This window comes from Macaca thibetana, chromosome 7 (genome assembly GCF_024542745.1).
Source record: "Macaca thibetana thibetana isolate TM-01 chromosome 7, ASM2454274v1, whole genome shotgun sequence".
NCBI lineage: Eukaryota > Metazoa > Chordata > Mammalia > Primates > Cercopithecidae > Macaca > Macaca thibetana.
In genome coordinates this window covers 75202851-75218345 of record NC_065584.1, presented here as the reverse complement: position 1 = coordinate 75218345, position 15495 = coordinate 75202851, and the positions used below count along the sequence as shown (strand labels likewise).

General features: G+C 37.5%; 1 protein-coding gene across 4 annotated transcripts in view; it reads left to right on the top strand.

Moving 5' to 3' along the window:
* Positions 1–15495, top strand: part of AKAP6 (A-kinase anchoring protein 6) — a 652282-nt gene that overhangs the window by 395561 nt on the left and 241226 nt on the right. For 3 of the 4 annotated variants that reach the window (XM_050798308.1, XM_050798307.1, XM_050798306.1), the window contains 2 exons: positions 6048–6144; positions 7242–7408. In XM_050798308.1, coding sequence (XP_050654265.1) covers positions 6048–6144; positions 7242–7408 — 264 coding nt within the window. The remainder of the gene's footprint in view (positions 1–6047; positions 6145–7241; positions 7409–15495) is intronic. The other variant, XM_050798309.1, reaches the window with a different exon arrangement.

Below are 15495 nucleotides of genomic sequence, written 5' to 3'. Positions count from 1 at the left end.
CAAAAGAATGCGAAGCAGTGGGAAGCTTACACTGTTCTTCACAGAGTTCTTAAATTCCTGAGAAGAAATGTTGCGGACTCAGGATGAGACCTTAGAAGAGACTTCCCTTGAGGTGGTTAAAAATAGAAGGGACACATCTGCCTGGGATGGTTGAGAGACAGAGCTGCCCTTGGGTAGATGAGTGGTTAGATAGCCTTTGGGATTCTTCCCCTTTTGAACATTCTCTGATTTAAAATAAATCAAAATTCTCCCAAGCTGCCTATGCTTAACTGCCTGGCTTAGCGAAGGTAAAACCAAAGTGTTCAAGGGCTGGGAAATATTGAGTCCAAATGCCTGGATGATAAATAAGGAAACAGAAGCCCTGATGGGTTAAATGACTCATCCAAGGGCACACACTTGAGGCAACAGGAATACCCAATCATTGGATTCTCAGTCTGGGCTTACTCTTCCCCATGTCTCATACAGCAGCATTTATGTTTTAGAGAGTCCTCTGTGCGCAGACCTTTGCTGGGTAGAAGCATACAGCAAAGGAAACCTGGTGTCTGCCCTTGAGGAATTCAGAGAACCTCAACAATAAAGAACCCTTATCACCTGAAAATGTCACAAAGTACCATCTATTACATAGAATATTTGGAAAATGGAGAAAATGAATTTTAAAATTCATAGTCTCACTCATTGCCTGGCACTGCTTTAATGCTTTATATTTATTATCTCCAATTCTCAGTGTTTCAATGCTTTACATTCATTATCTCTAAGTCTCACAGCCACCTAGAAGTTAGATAGTATTATTTCCATTTTATATTTTAGAAAACTAAAGCACCCAGAGCTTGTTCCCTAAGATCAGACCATGGTAACTCCAAGTTCAACCCTGTACAAATTATGTTAACATTTTGTTGTGTTTTTTTTGCAGTCTTTTTCTAAGTACTAAGACTATTTACTTATACATATGTAATTTTATCATAGATACAATTTGGAATCTTCATTTTTTGTGGCATGTTCTATGTATTGTCCATGTGATTGCTTAGTCTTCATTTTGATGGCTATCTAATGTCTTATCAAGTTTTCAGGAAGTTCTTAAATGCTTACTCATAGAAATCTTCCAATTCTTGGTATATGTGGCATTTTAAAGATATATTTTGAGGACAGGTACATCTGCCCATCCTCTGTGGATGGCATTGTGGAGAGGAGAAGAGAAACTACTCAGAGGATCATGGCTTTCTTCTCCCCCAGGAGCCCCTCTGAGAATGGAGAGTGGTTCTGGGCACAGCTCAGAGTGGAGCCTGGGCAGAGATGGCCTGAGGCAGATAGCAGGTGACTTTTCAAGCCTTGGCTTTTCTGGCTGAACACACATTCTTCCTCCTGCCCTTGTAAAAAGGCAAGTTTTCTTTTTCTTAGGGTAGTAAAAATCTTTTGTGTGAAGAAAAAGTGTCGTCAAGTGTCTTATTCATCAGCATATATACCATCTCTTTAAAATGACAGTGGGAGTAAAAGTTCATCAGTTCAATATGTCTTTCACATTTGGAGACTCCTGACTAATAACCTCTGGTATTTATCATCAGAACAGCCAAAGAACTAAATTCTGGCACATGCTTCTCTCACGCACTGAGAGAAACTTAAAAAGACAGAAGATTTTGTCCATTTTTTTCTTCTATTCACTTAGAAGGAAAAGCATACCTTTTTTAATTAAAAAAAATATGAGCATGCAGAAACATCTGGCCTGTATTACCACAGCAGCTTCCTAAATGGCTTCCTTGTCTCCAGTCTGCCCTTTTAAAATCAACACTATATGCAATAGCTAGAAAGATTTCTAGATCACAGATTTGCACCAGCCACTCTCCCATGTCACTGGCATATTCTTCCATCACTCTTTCATGGTTCTTGGGGTCAAGTCCTGTGTAGCCATAGCTGCTGTCTTTCTTGCTTGCATCCTGCCCTAGCCACACTGAGCTGCTTGTGGCTCCCTGCTTCATACTATAATGTAGGAGTATCTTCAGGCCCATGTACAAATCAGTTCTTTCTCCACAAGCTCCCTGCTAGGCTCTGCTGAACCTGGATCCCAGCATGGGCTCCCACAACCCCTATCCAGCACTTATACAGACTATAAAAATCCGTCTTGTTTATATTTTATTTTATTTTAAAGGCAGAGTCTTGCTCTATTGCCCAGGCTGGAGTGCAGTGGTACGATCATAGCTCACTCCTGGGCTCAAGCAGTCTTCCCACCTCAGCTTTCCAAGTAGCTAGGACTATATGTGCGTGCCACCACACCCAGCTAATTTAGCCTTGTTTTTACTTGGCCAGCGTAATTCTTAAATAATTTTTTTTTTAAAAAAAAACCTTGAATCCCATTGGTCAAGGCATATCACCATTTAGTTTGCTTAAGGCCCCACCACTCTGTGTTATGCACTAAACCCTAATTACATATTTATTCTTTGCTGGGTCTTGTAAAGCTACCTGTTTTCTTATCTCCTTTACACAATAGAATATAAACTGTTTGAGGATAAGGATTGTATATTGTTAACTTTTGTATCTATAGGCTTGACAAATACTACTCAATAAATATTTATTATATGAATTTATGCCTTGTGAAAAAACAAAACTTAGGCCAGAAAATAATCTAACTCTTTTTGTCCTTTCTACTTATTCATGAACATCACAAGACTAATGGAACTCAGTGGACCTGGCAAAAACTAACAATATTTCCATCAGGTGATCGAAAGTCTGTGTTCATGATTTGATACTGCTAAGATTGAACCACTCTGGACATTTAAGCCTTTGAATGTGCTTATGATCTTTCCCACTTTTTCTTGTACCAGGATATCTGTTTGCGTCACGGCATATATTTCCTTGGTTTTATGTCCACGTGACTATCAAACTGGGCTATTCAGAAATATGAGTGAAAAGGATTAGATATTTTATCTGCTTTGCAAATCTGATCATGACCAAAGTACAATCAGTGGGAATACTCAAAGTTTGTTCCTGCCAATAAGTAGTACATCCAGATATATGCAAGCTGGTGATGCTAGAGGTTATAGTAATAGAAATGCCCATTGGTGAATCTTTGATAATCCTGTGCTTGTTTCAGTCATTGTGTTTTTCCATTTCCTTAGTTATTCTCTTCTAGTCATTTGTCTACGCATTGCTTTAAAGATGCTAAAAAGATCTGGTGTCATCCAGGAACCAGATTACTCATATTTATGGAATTTCATATAATCAGTGCCATAGGACTATGGTAACTGCCTATGGCAATGTTCTTGCCATAAATTCATTCTTCAGAGAATGCTCTGCATTTTCAGGGAGTGCTATGGATATTGTAGAGGGACTATACACCATAGGGCATTGCTGAAGAATGGAAATGTGTTCAAGTATCAAGTTTAAGGAAAGAACAGCAACAAAAAAATAAAACCTTTCATCTAAGCTTCCTTCCCTTGGGAAAAGGTGGGGGCAAAATGGAGAGAGCTTATTATAGAATCCTTTAGCAGCCAGAAATTTCATTGACAATTTTGTTAATGTGCCTGCTCGTCTGCCTTCTCAGAGGCTCATTGTGAATTCCTTAGTTGATATTATTAATGGTTAATGGGTGCACCTGAAAATCAAGCAATATTGTACCATTTGGGTAACAGTTATGTTAAATGGTTCTTTTCTACAGCATCAAGCTTATCAGATTATCTTTTTCCTAATAATGAATACCTCATCTTTTCCAATTTCCTAATCAAATGCTTCCATGTCATCTTGAAGCAGAGCCAGTTCCAGCTGCATCTATTCTATACTCTTGGCTTCAATTATATCAAATTATTCAACCACTTATGGTTCCTTAGATTCCCATTTGCTCTGAGACATAGACCTCATGCACCTCTTTGGAAGCTCATGATTACCAACTATTCAAAACAGGTCTATTGTAAGTAAACAGTGAATCAAAGAGAGCCCTAGGCTAAATTTACAGTTATGAGAAAATGTCTACAATAAGTTTCTTCCTAAATTTTGGTGCTCTTGGGTGATCTTAGGTGTTCTCTTTACCCTGTCCCTGCTCCCTAAAACACACATGTATCTCATTCTGCATGGCATTGCTTCAGAGTTGAGGATGTCCGTGGCAGTGGCAAAAAGTAAGTGCAGTCATGTTTTGACTATAAATAACAAGCATTTAATTTTTCATAGGTAATATATAGTTTGGATTGATCAGAAGCATGAGGTTTCCCATACATTACCATGTTTTATTTTATTCAACCAGGTACCTGTAGCTAAAAGAGGACAGTACAAGAAATGGTGAACAGCCTTGGGGAAACCTGATATTGTCATTTTCTGTTATATTGGCTGCTGAAACTTTATTGTATCTTATGCCTCTAGTCAGATTAAATGATTCATCATTCTGGACTCATCTTTTAATAATGACTTACAATTATAATAACTTATAATTCTTATCTTTATACTTCATGGCTTGATCTGCATATCTCTATCTCCTTCATTTCTAGGTTCTTTTGATCATTGTTTCAGTATTCTGAACTTTAAAAAGATCCATTTTCTCTGCTGAGAAAAAGAGAGTTCGGACTCACCACTGACCACCCAGGATGATTCAGGCTACACTTCATTCTCCTAGTAACATGTTCAGTTGCCCTTTGGGGCCGGAGGCCATGCTCTATACTCTTAAATCTCTATTGCCCAGCACAGTGTATGGAATGGGCACAGTACATGGTTTCTAAGTGAATGAATGAACCTGAATACCTAATTTCACAATTTATGATTGATTTACTTCTTTAATCCAAAATTATATTCTACCTGGAACTGTATCATTTCAAACTTCTATCAGATATTCTTAATACCAAGTACAGTGCAGTGTGCAGTGCAGACCTTCTCAATAAATGTTTAGTGAGAGCAAAACATATATATTTTGGAGACTCATCATGGAGAAGCCAAAATTTGGCCACACAGCATTTCAAAATCCATGCTGGTTCCAATTAGTCAAGGAATGAATTTTCACCCCCCAAATTAACCATTGGTTCAATAGATTGGTTAGTGTGATTACTCTCCACTGGACCTCCTATGGTTGGAATGCCTTATGAGATTCCAGAGATGGAAAAATCTTTGGAAAGTCATCTATGTTTCTTGAAATATTTAAATGGAAACCTTCCCCTTCAGAGTGTTACTGTTCAACGGATATCCACAATTCATGCAAACATCTATTGAGCAACTTGAATGTGACATGAATTGGGGATAAATGTAAAACTGGCAATTTTTCAAATTACTTATAATTTCATAGCCAAGGATAGAAATAAAGCAGCATATAGTAAGATAAATTTTACAGTAGAAGCAGATATAAGGAGCAGAGAGTGGGGAGTAATTAATTCCACATAAAGCATTAGGGAAGACACCCTGAAAGAAATGACTCTGAGTTAGATTTCAACTATGACAGCAGTTTTTGTCTTTTGGATAACTATCATGAGTGAAAAATGCCTGATTGTGCTTGATGTATTCGTTTATAAGGCAGTGTCATATGTTAGGTAATAAACTTTTAAAAAGCAAAGATCTGAAAGACATTTAACTCCTCAGTGCAGCACCGGAATCTGCCACTGTATTCTTTGTTGTGTGATATCTGAGAAACAGAGCTGAATCAAACCCTACTATATTAATGGGTTTACATATGTACACATAAGGCTAATATATTTTATGCTGCCAATTTTTTATGGTTTCATAAATAGTGCTATCACTAACATTTCTAAAAAATGAAGAAAAGAGCTCATATGTGCTAGTAGAAATTCAGTATATTTTATAGAACACTGCTACTCTTGATATAGCCTACGGGATGTGACTTTTCATAAAAACCTAATGAATTTCTAGGTTTGTCAGCTGTTTCCAAACAGATGCACTCAGCTAATCTAATGGAAACATTTTGAGCCCAGATCCCAAATATCAATAGCTTTTAGTATTGCAAATTAGTTTGTCTATTGGGTAAATTGGGCTGTGTGGTTCTTGATAAAAAGTAGCAAGTAATTTTATATGGATGTTTTATGTGTAACTGCCTTGCCAGGGTTTGATGCTCATATTTTTCCTTGCAGAGTTTTAAGTTGAATGTAGACAGTCATTGTGCTCTCAAGGAAGCTGTGGAGGAGGAAGGACACCAACTTCTTGAGCTTATTGCATCTCACAAAGCAGGTAAATCCTCCTGAAATATTGCAAGTCTTTATGTCTCCAGACTATTAAGAATGAAGAAGCATTGCTGTAAATTACTGCATATATTCACTTCCTTATGTATTATTAATATTTACATTATCAGATTGACCTTCAGGATTTATAAATGTTTCATATACTGCATACAATGCTGTGATACTTATAAGATGAAATACTGCCTCCAAATGGTCTGTTCATTTTATTTTGGGCTTGCTCTTCGCCTGAGTTTCAGTTGAAATTACATTCTTGAAAACTTCACATTGACATGCGTTTTGATGTAGGTGCTCTGGAAATAACATTAAGATAATGAATGAGAACTGTATATATAGTTATAATGCATACGCATTAGGGTACTTATAGATATCATTACAGATATAAGGCAAGCAGTCTAAATTATTTCCCTGCCACTTCACACACATGAACATCTTGCAGAGTTTTTGGCCTTCAACCAATTCTTACCCCAGTATTAATATATTTATAAGGAACAGATAATAAATAAAAAATAATTTTGTCATTTGGTTATACTTATCCTGATAATAGAAGACCATAAGACAGGATGGATGACTTACAGTTTGGCTCTAGGTTTGAGCTTAGCAAAGCTAAACAGGAAAAAGATAGTATTAATTGGATTTGCTAATGTTAAAGACTGCTGTCTTAATTCTGGCCTATTTACTGTATTTCTCATTGAATTGACTTTACCTAGTTCCGTAGATATTTTTTATCATTATGAAGTCTCTACACAGATACACACAGAGCGTTTTATTTGGAATGTGAAACTGTAATGTTACTAATTTTTATACATTGTGATTTTTGTTCCTCATGTATTTTTTTTAAGTCAATATACTGAGTAAGTCAGTTTCCAAGCCAGAGATTTATGTGGTTATCACATTTTTGTGTCCTTATACCTCCTGTCAAGAATTGCCTGTTTCTATTCTGAGTGACAAATGTTGATATGGCAGGTGATGGTAATGGTCACCTAAAAATATTTATATTGTTTAAAATAGCCATCTAATTTACTAAATAAAAATAATGAGCAAAGATTCATTCAGGCCCACAACTTCTGCTTTCCCCTCCTTTTGGAGAAGGACTGAAGGACATGCTGCGGATGATTGCAAGTCAATGGAAGGAGCTGCAGAGGCAAATCAAACGGCAGCACAGCTGGATTCTCAGGGCTCTGGATACCATCAAAGCCGAGATACTGGCTACTGATGTGTCTGTGGAGGATGAGGAAGGGACTGGAAGCCCCAAGGTAAGTGGCTTGAAGTTTTCCTTATTTCCTCTCATTTCTGTCTTCTTTTGAACTAGGCACCACTGAAGTTTTCTTTCCAACCCTAAGGCTTTTTGTTTCTACTGGGTAAACTTTATATATCTCTCTCTATATATAAACAAAATGAAATGGCTTAGTTTAAAACAATAAAGCCTTCAACTTCCAAGTTTTCCAGGAAGAGATCTTTTTTTGAAAAGTGGCAGAGAAGGAAGGAGACAGTACTTTAGGGGTGAGAGAAAGGGAGACATAAAACATTTAGTAAACAAAACATAAAGCATCTTTAACATGAATAATCAGAATGGTTTTAAATTGTTTTGTTGCAACTATAAATCACTATAATCAGTGCAATCACTCAGCTCTGACATCCATTAGCCGCTTGGTTACAGCAAATTAACAAAGAAGAGAGAAAGTGATTCATTATCTCATTCCTGTTAATGACTATCAGATGCATTGCCTAATTAGGGGATGGTCATTGTAGTGGGAAGAAGGTCATATGCTTTGCTACAAATCTTTTTGCTCCGAGTGTAAGTTCTCCATAATGGTACATGCACCGAATACAACAAGTACTTTAAAAATGAGTATTGACGTGTTTTGGTTGTTCATTTTAGATGTCCAAAATAACCCATAAAACATATGCAATTGAACTTTAAATGAGGCACCTTTTAATATAGACTGGCACTGTTCTAAAGGTATCTTTGGATTCATAATGTGGAAAATAATGTTATTAATTTGATATTTTCATGTAATCACTCCTTTCTTTTGCATCTGTGAAAACCAGCCTCATAATAAATCCAGAATAAAACGTATTGTAACATGGGGGAAACAGATTTAAGAGTTCATGGTTTTTATTCCTGGCTTGGACAAAGTAAGTAAATCATCATCAAATCACATTTATTCAGCATCCATGTAGATTGGCATTGTACTAAATGTATACAAAGCAAGTTAAAAAACACTTTGCCCTCTTAGACTCACATTTTTAAATGCAGGCAGAGGAGAAACCCATCCAGCCCTGCAATGTTGAGACCCATGCAGCCAGTGAAAAGCTGAATTTACGGCTTTTGAATCTCAAACAACACCTTTAACTTATTTGTTGGAAACAGAGGATAGAATGATGAGCTCAGTTTCACTTAAAGAAGGCTCCATGAAGAAGGTCACATTTCAGGAAATATTTAAAGGAAGGAGGAGAGGTGACTTGGCACATGAGCACATATTTTAGGAAGTGATGTGATGAAAGGATCAAAGCTGGAACTAATAATATGGAATGGAGAGTATATTTGGCAGATTTCTCAGGGCAGACTTGGAGCTATTTTAAGGAGTAGGCTGTAGGGAGAAGTTCACTGGGCTAATGCTTTGGCTGTGTGTGGAAGTGGGGAGAGGAAAGATGAAGAGAAATGACACAGTTAAAAATGTGTTGTAGGAGGCTGAGGCAGGAGGATCACATGAGATCAGGAGTTTGAGACCAGCCTGAGTAACATAGCAAGACTTTATCTCTGCAAAAAGTAAAAGATGAGCCAGGCATGGTGGCATGCACCTACAGTCCTAGTTACTCAGGAGGCTGAGGCAGGAGGATTGCTTGAGCCCAGGAATTGAAGGCTGCAGGGAGCTAGGATCATGCCTAGGATGCACTCCAACCTGGGCAACAGAGAGAGACCCTGTCTCTAAAAAACAAGTCAAAAATCTTCATTTTAGCTGGGTGTGGTGACACGCGCCTATAATCTAAGCTACTCAGGAGGCTGAGTTGGGAAAATCACTTTAAAAAATCTTCATTGTATTTTGTTTATTTAACAAGAATACAGTGAGTGCCTACTTTTTAAAAGCTATCCTGTATTGGCTACATTTTACATGCCAGATGCTATTCTATAGCATTTCTGTATTATGTCTTTTAATTATCATGACAAATTTTTAAAGTGGCCCTATTTTAATCCCCGATGGAGAAAAGGGGGTGCAAAGAGAGGTTAGGTAACTTCCTTAAGGTCACACAGCTGCTGAGTAGCAGAGCTGGGAGCCCTTTGATCACAGAGCCCATGTTCATCACCACCTAGCTTACTGCCTTTCACTGGCACTGCTCGGGGCCAAGTGTGGGACGAGGCATTAGAGATGAACAATTGGCTTCAGTGCCTGTCTCATGAAGCTTGTGGTGAGGTGTAGGAAACAGACTTTAATAACCCATGCCTTTACAGATTGTGATGTGCTATGAAAGAAAAGAAAAGAGAGGCACAAGAGGTTGGGCCAGCAGAAGTGATTTAGATTAGGGCATCAGGGAGCCAACAGGCCAGTGTGGTTAGAAAGAGAAGTGTGCAAGGGAAGCTGGGTTCCCTGTTGTTGTACAAGGGGAGGCTTTTGGAGTAAGAAGAGAAATGACATCATCGCATTGCGCTATAAAAACCTCTTACTGGCTATGGTATGGGATATGAGTGGGTGGGGTGGGGTGAGTGGGGGTAGGGTGGGAGCATGCCAAAGTGGACTACAGAGATAGCGCAATGACCTAAATTAATGAAAGAGCTATGTTGGAAATGAGTACATTCACCAGCGCCAGTTTGAAATGGACGCTTTGAAATCAGCTTATTGTTTAAGGAGGCATTGAGATAGAATGAAGTTGATAACCCAGTGAGAAGGAGAAAGTGTTATCAAAGAGAAGCCTTGTTAGCGTTTCTCAAAAAGAGGACCTACCTACCCAGGCTCTTCCTCAGACCATACCAGAACCTCATGGGTGGGGCCCTGGAATCTGCATTCCAATAAGCTCTTGGAGAACCTCTATAATAGGCACTAGGAAGACCCTTTTCCTGCAGGGACTACATGATCCTCACCCAAAATGAATAAGAGAATGTCTGTTGCATTGTTACTTATAGTAGCAAACAATTGGCATCAACTGAAATGTTTAAAATAAGAATGGTTTGATTAAATTATGCTAAATTTCATTCTAATGAAATGTTATGGTTATATAACCATAAAAATCATGTTTTAGAAGAGAATTGGAAATATTGGAGGATACCTATGATATACAATTATATATTTTTTAATGTCTTTGAATTTTCCAAACCTCTCAATGAGCAAGAATTATTATAAATAAAAAATAAGAATACATTTAAAAGTATAAGAATTAAAAAGTGATAAGAGGTAAAATAGGTGACATTGAGCTGAGGGACTTGAGATATGAATTTAAATATCAAGAAGAAAAAGAAATACATCTGGTTCTTAATGATTAAGGTGCCTTACTTCTTAAGAGAAAACCAAGCAAAAACCCTCCACTTACATTATTCCAAAGGCGAAAATACCTTGAATCACATCAGTTTACCAAGAATAACATTCATGTTTTCCTTTTTAATAGTATTTCTATTCCAGAGCATTTTCATGCCACATTATATGCACAGCATAGTGCATCTAAAAGCAGCTGCAAGGAGAGGCTTTTGTAGGTATGTGCAGATGCAGAAGTTGAGGGAGGCTCTGAGAGTTTGAGATCTTGACATGATTGAGTCAGCAAAACCCCAGGCCTCTACCTCCCAACTAGTTCTCTCTCCACAATCTTGGCTGAATTTTCTCTGGAAAAATGAACTCATCCATACTCAAGGATGAATTTGAAATCAATTTAACACAAAATATATTTCTTAATTTAAGCTTAAGAAACTATGAAAAAATCAGAATGTTCATGCTTTCTATTTATTTAATATTTAGGAACTGCTTCTTTTACTCCCTTGGGCAAACACATATAATAATAATAGAAAGGCTCAGATTCTGAAGCCAGACTGCTTGAGTTCAGTGATTGGCACTTACTAGCTGCGTGTTCCTGGGAAAATTATTTAACTTCCCTGTGCCTCTGTTTTCTCATTTATAAAATAGAGGTAAGATAATATCCACCTCAAAGGGTTGTGATACAGATTTAAAAGAGCTGACACACCTGAAGTGCTTAGAACAGTGCCTGGCACGCAGTAAATCCTAAGCAGGAGTAAACACACGACTTCATTTTCTTATTTTATTTTATTTAGAGTTTTGGGTACATGTGCAGGATGTGCAAGTTTGTTACATAGGTAAACATGTGCCATAGTGATTTGCTGCACCTATGAACCCATCACCTAGGTATTAAGCCCAGCTTGCATTAGCTTTTTTTCCTGATGCTCTCCCTCCACCTGTCCCCTCGCTGACAGGCCCCAGTGTGTGTTGTTTCCCTCCCTGGATCTGTGTGTTCACATTGTTCAGCTCCCACTTATAAGTAAGAACATGTGGTGTTTGGTTTTCTGTTCCCGTGTTAGCTTGCTGAGGATAGTGGACAAGTTTTCATTTTCTAGAGATGAATAAATAATTATAATAAATAATAAGTTATAAATAATAAACAGATATTAAATGGATCTGATAAATACTCTGATACAGATAGGAGCAAAGTGCTATAAATACACTGAGAAGGAAATAACTAAACCTACCTTGGGCTATTAAAGAACAATTTACAGGGAGGCATTCATGTTTTAAATGAAAGATAGACAGGATTTTTGCCAAGGTGAAAATAATGGGCAGCGAGAATAGCACATACCAAGATAGAGAGGTGTGAAAACTGTGGTGTGGCTGGAACCTGGGCCCTTGTTGCAGATGATGAGTAGGCCAGCCTGCCACAGTCTGCACCAAGACACAACAATGTAACAAAAAACGATCCTTAATGATCAGTGATTTGATAATAATTCCTCCTATGTCTCTATTAATATAATCCAAGCCAGAGTGAGGTCTCTATACAGAATAAACCTAAACATACTGTTTAAGCCAAAATTTTTATTGTTATATTGCAATAAATAGAGCAAGCTTAAATAGGTTTCCCTGAAGTTCTCCATGACTAAAAACTGGATTTGGCTTCTTAGCCATTATGTCAGCCCTCTTTCCATGACGTGACCTTGCACAGGTCATGTACAAATTGTGCCGTGAAATGCATCTCCAAGCACAGCAGTTATGATCATCTATTTCATCTTAGACCTAAAGAGGAACTAAAATTAAAACATGATAAAAAAATAACTCTAGAATTCATCTTAGGTTTACTTCAGAAGCTACTGGGAGCTTGAGAAGCATAATAGAAAATCTAAGGAATATATCTAGGGGGTATTTTTCTTTTTTTACCTTGTTTGAGAGACTGCAGAAAAGGACTTGGTTTTAGAAATCTTGTAAAGAGGGAGGATAGGAGGAAATTCAAAGACTCTGGGAAACTTCTCCCCTAGGACTTGGCAGCATACCTTATTTGTTGTATTTCATTTTTTAAAAAAGTGTTTTCTCAGGACTGTGAGATCTTTTATACATGGAAATAGAGAATAGAATTCACCAGTTCTAGAAATAGAGCTTCAGCAGTCACATCAAATAATTGAAAATATGCTTATAATTATATATTTTTACTTTAAGATAGATTGGTGAAAGTTTATCACCTTAGATTAGGCTTTCAGTATGTTCAATTTTTTAATGGTCTACAACTGAAGGGATTTCAAAACATAGTGAATGACACCTAACAAAAGCTACATTTTTTTGACCTTTCAAGGCAAAAAACAAAAATTCTGAAAGCAAGAAAGCATCTTTAAATTTTATACATTGCCTCCTTTAAACTGTTCTTATCTTCTCTTTCTTTATTTTTCACTTATAAAGCATGCATTATTACAGGTGTCTTAGAATGGAGACCAGGATTTCCCCATATGACCTTATCCAACTTTGCATACTGAACGCATGCAACAACAGTTCCTTCACCCCTTTTAAAGAAACAGATAAGTTTCCAGAACAAAGAGTATTTGAAGATTTATTGTAAATTCAGAAAACTTTACAGCTACTACAAGGGTGACCTAGCCTGAGTCCCAACCAACATCTTCATTTCTTTAGTGAAAGGAGACAGAGAGTTAGCTGCTTTGAACTCTAGGATTGTGCTCATTTTATCTGCCTTCTTTGAGGCTCTTAGATTGAAGTCATCTTCCTTTGGAAATGGATATCAGACTATGAAGGTCATCAATGTTATCTGTTCAACAATAACAGAAGAGTAAGCTTAAGGATATTCCTTATATATGTTTGCTCAGCCCTATGAATGAAAGTGTTAGATATTGGCTGATAATTTACATCTATGTGGCCTTTGACTTGGGTATATTGCTTACAATATACCCATTTGACCTTTCTTTAGATGTCAAGAGAGGGCAAGTCCAGTGTTAGCATGTGTTTTTGTTTGTTTACCAGATGCCCAAGTCTTAACCCAGTATCTATGCTAATGAATTATGGGTAACTTTCTTTAACTAAAGGGATATAAAGGAGTCAATCTGGGGAGCTTCTTGGCAAGATGTTTTCTCTGTATTTTACGGCATCTCTCGGGTAATAGCGCAACTGGCTAATATTTTCTTAGAATAGAACTTGATCCTGATTTTTCCACAGCATTGGTGAGACAAAGTATTGGCTCTACATTCTTTTCTTTTCTGGCTCGGAAGCTCATGGAGTTAGCATGTTCCTTAATATAAGATCTTCAGAAAGAGCACTAATACAATCAATGGGAATTGCATTTATGTGTTGTCAGTCCCACATATACTGATGCACACATTTATAAGGAACTGCTTGAGACACTTTGCTGTCTTCCTCATGCAAACGAGAGTGCAGGTATATGTTATCGAAAGAAACCAGAAATGATCTAGTAAGATTAAATTGTGCCTAAAGTAATAGAAAGGAAAACAACAGGCAAAGGCCTGGCCATTATTTATTGAGTGCCAACAGAGAACTCTGCACTCTGCCCAGTGCCAGGCCAGACATGAGAGAAGACATGCTTTTCTGCTTAGTGGTCTTATCATTTCAGTGTAAGCACATAGTGTAACATCTTGTCTAAGGTACTTTGGGCTATCTTAGATCTAGAATAATAGATTACCTAAGATTCAGATCATCTTAATTAGGATGTTGGCAGACTGAAATGGAATGGAGTTCTTGATGCAAGCAAATGAGTATACATACATTACCAATTCCACCTCTTCTGTGCAGAAATCTTTCTAAAAGCCAGTATCCGATGTGGTTCCTTTCCTGCTGAACTATATAAACATAGTCCTGATTTGCAGTATCTAGGGAGAACTCTTTCTTCTACTGTGGATTTTTCAATAGCCCCTTTTTTTCGTTATCAGAAGGGCAACTTTTCTTCAAAAGTATTTTTTGAAAGACAGAAACAAAAGTGAGTCCTTCTTTGAAGATCAGTGTGGTTACTAAGTTTGTGATAGAATCCAATAAAAAATAGTTTCTCTAATCTCCTTGAGGCACTTAAATTTGCATATTATAAGATGTATGGGTGGATCTAAGATGAAGAATTTTTTAATGGTCTGCCACTCTCTTGAGATGACTGAAAAAAATGGTTGGGAAAATAAAAATATATACTAGGTCAAAGGACAGCTAATGGTCATGGTCTGTATAGTGTATAAGAGCATAGCAGGCTGAGCGTGGTGGCTCATGCCTGTAATCCCAGCACTTTGGGAGGCTGAGGCGGGTGGATCATGAGGTCAGGAGTTCAAGACAAGCCTGGCCAATATGGTGAAACCCCCCTCTCTACTAAAAATATAAAAAATTAGCCAGGCATGGTGGCATGTGCCTGTAGTCCCAGCTACTCAGGAGGCTGAGGCAGAAGAATTGCTTGAGCCCGGGAGGCGGAGGTTGCAGTGAGCCGAGATTGTGCCACTGCACTCCAGCCTGGGTGACAGAGTAAGACTGTCTCAAAAAAAAAAAAAAAAAAAAAAAGCATGTCTTATTTTGTTTTTCACACTATATTTCCATTGCTGATGGCCTTGAGAATGGAAACATTTGGCTCAGGAAGAATCTGGGAGTAAAATTCTTTGATGTCTCTAATCAACACAGGGAAAAGTCATTGACAGGAATAGGTAGCTTACTTTTTTCCTATTTAGTCCGAGAATGCCTGATCTCTGAATCTGCAATACCTAAAGTTGCAAAGATGCTTGGTATTGTTTACAAACTTACAGTCTGTGGAAAGCAGCCATTTTTATTGGCAGATCTCACATTTTGTAACTCAGTCTGATCAATTTTAAATATAGAGTAAACACATTAGAAGCACTTTGTGCTATATAGTGGAGGTCAAACATTTTAAA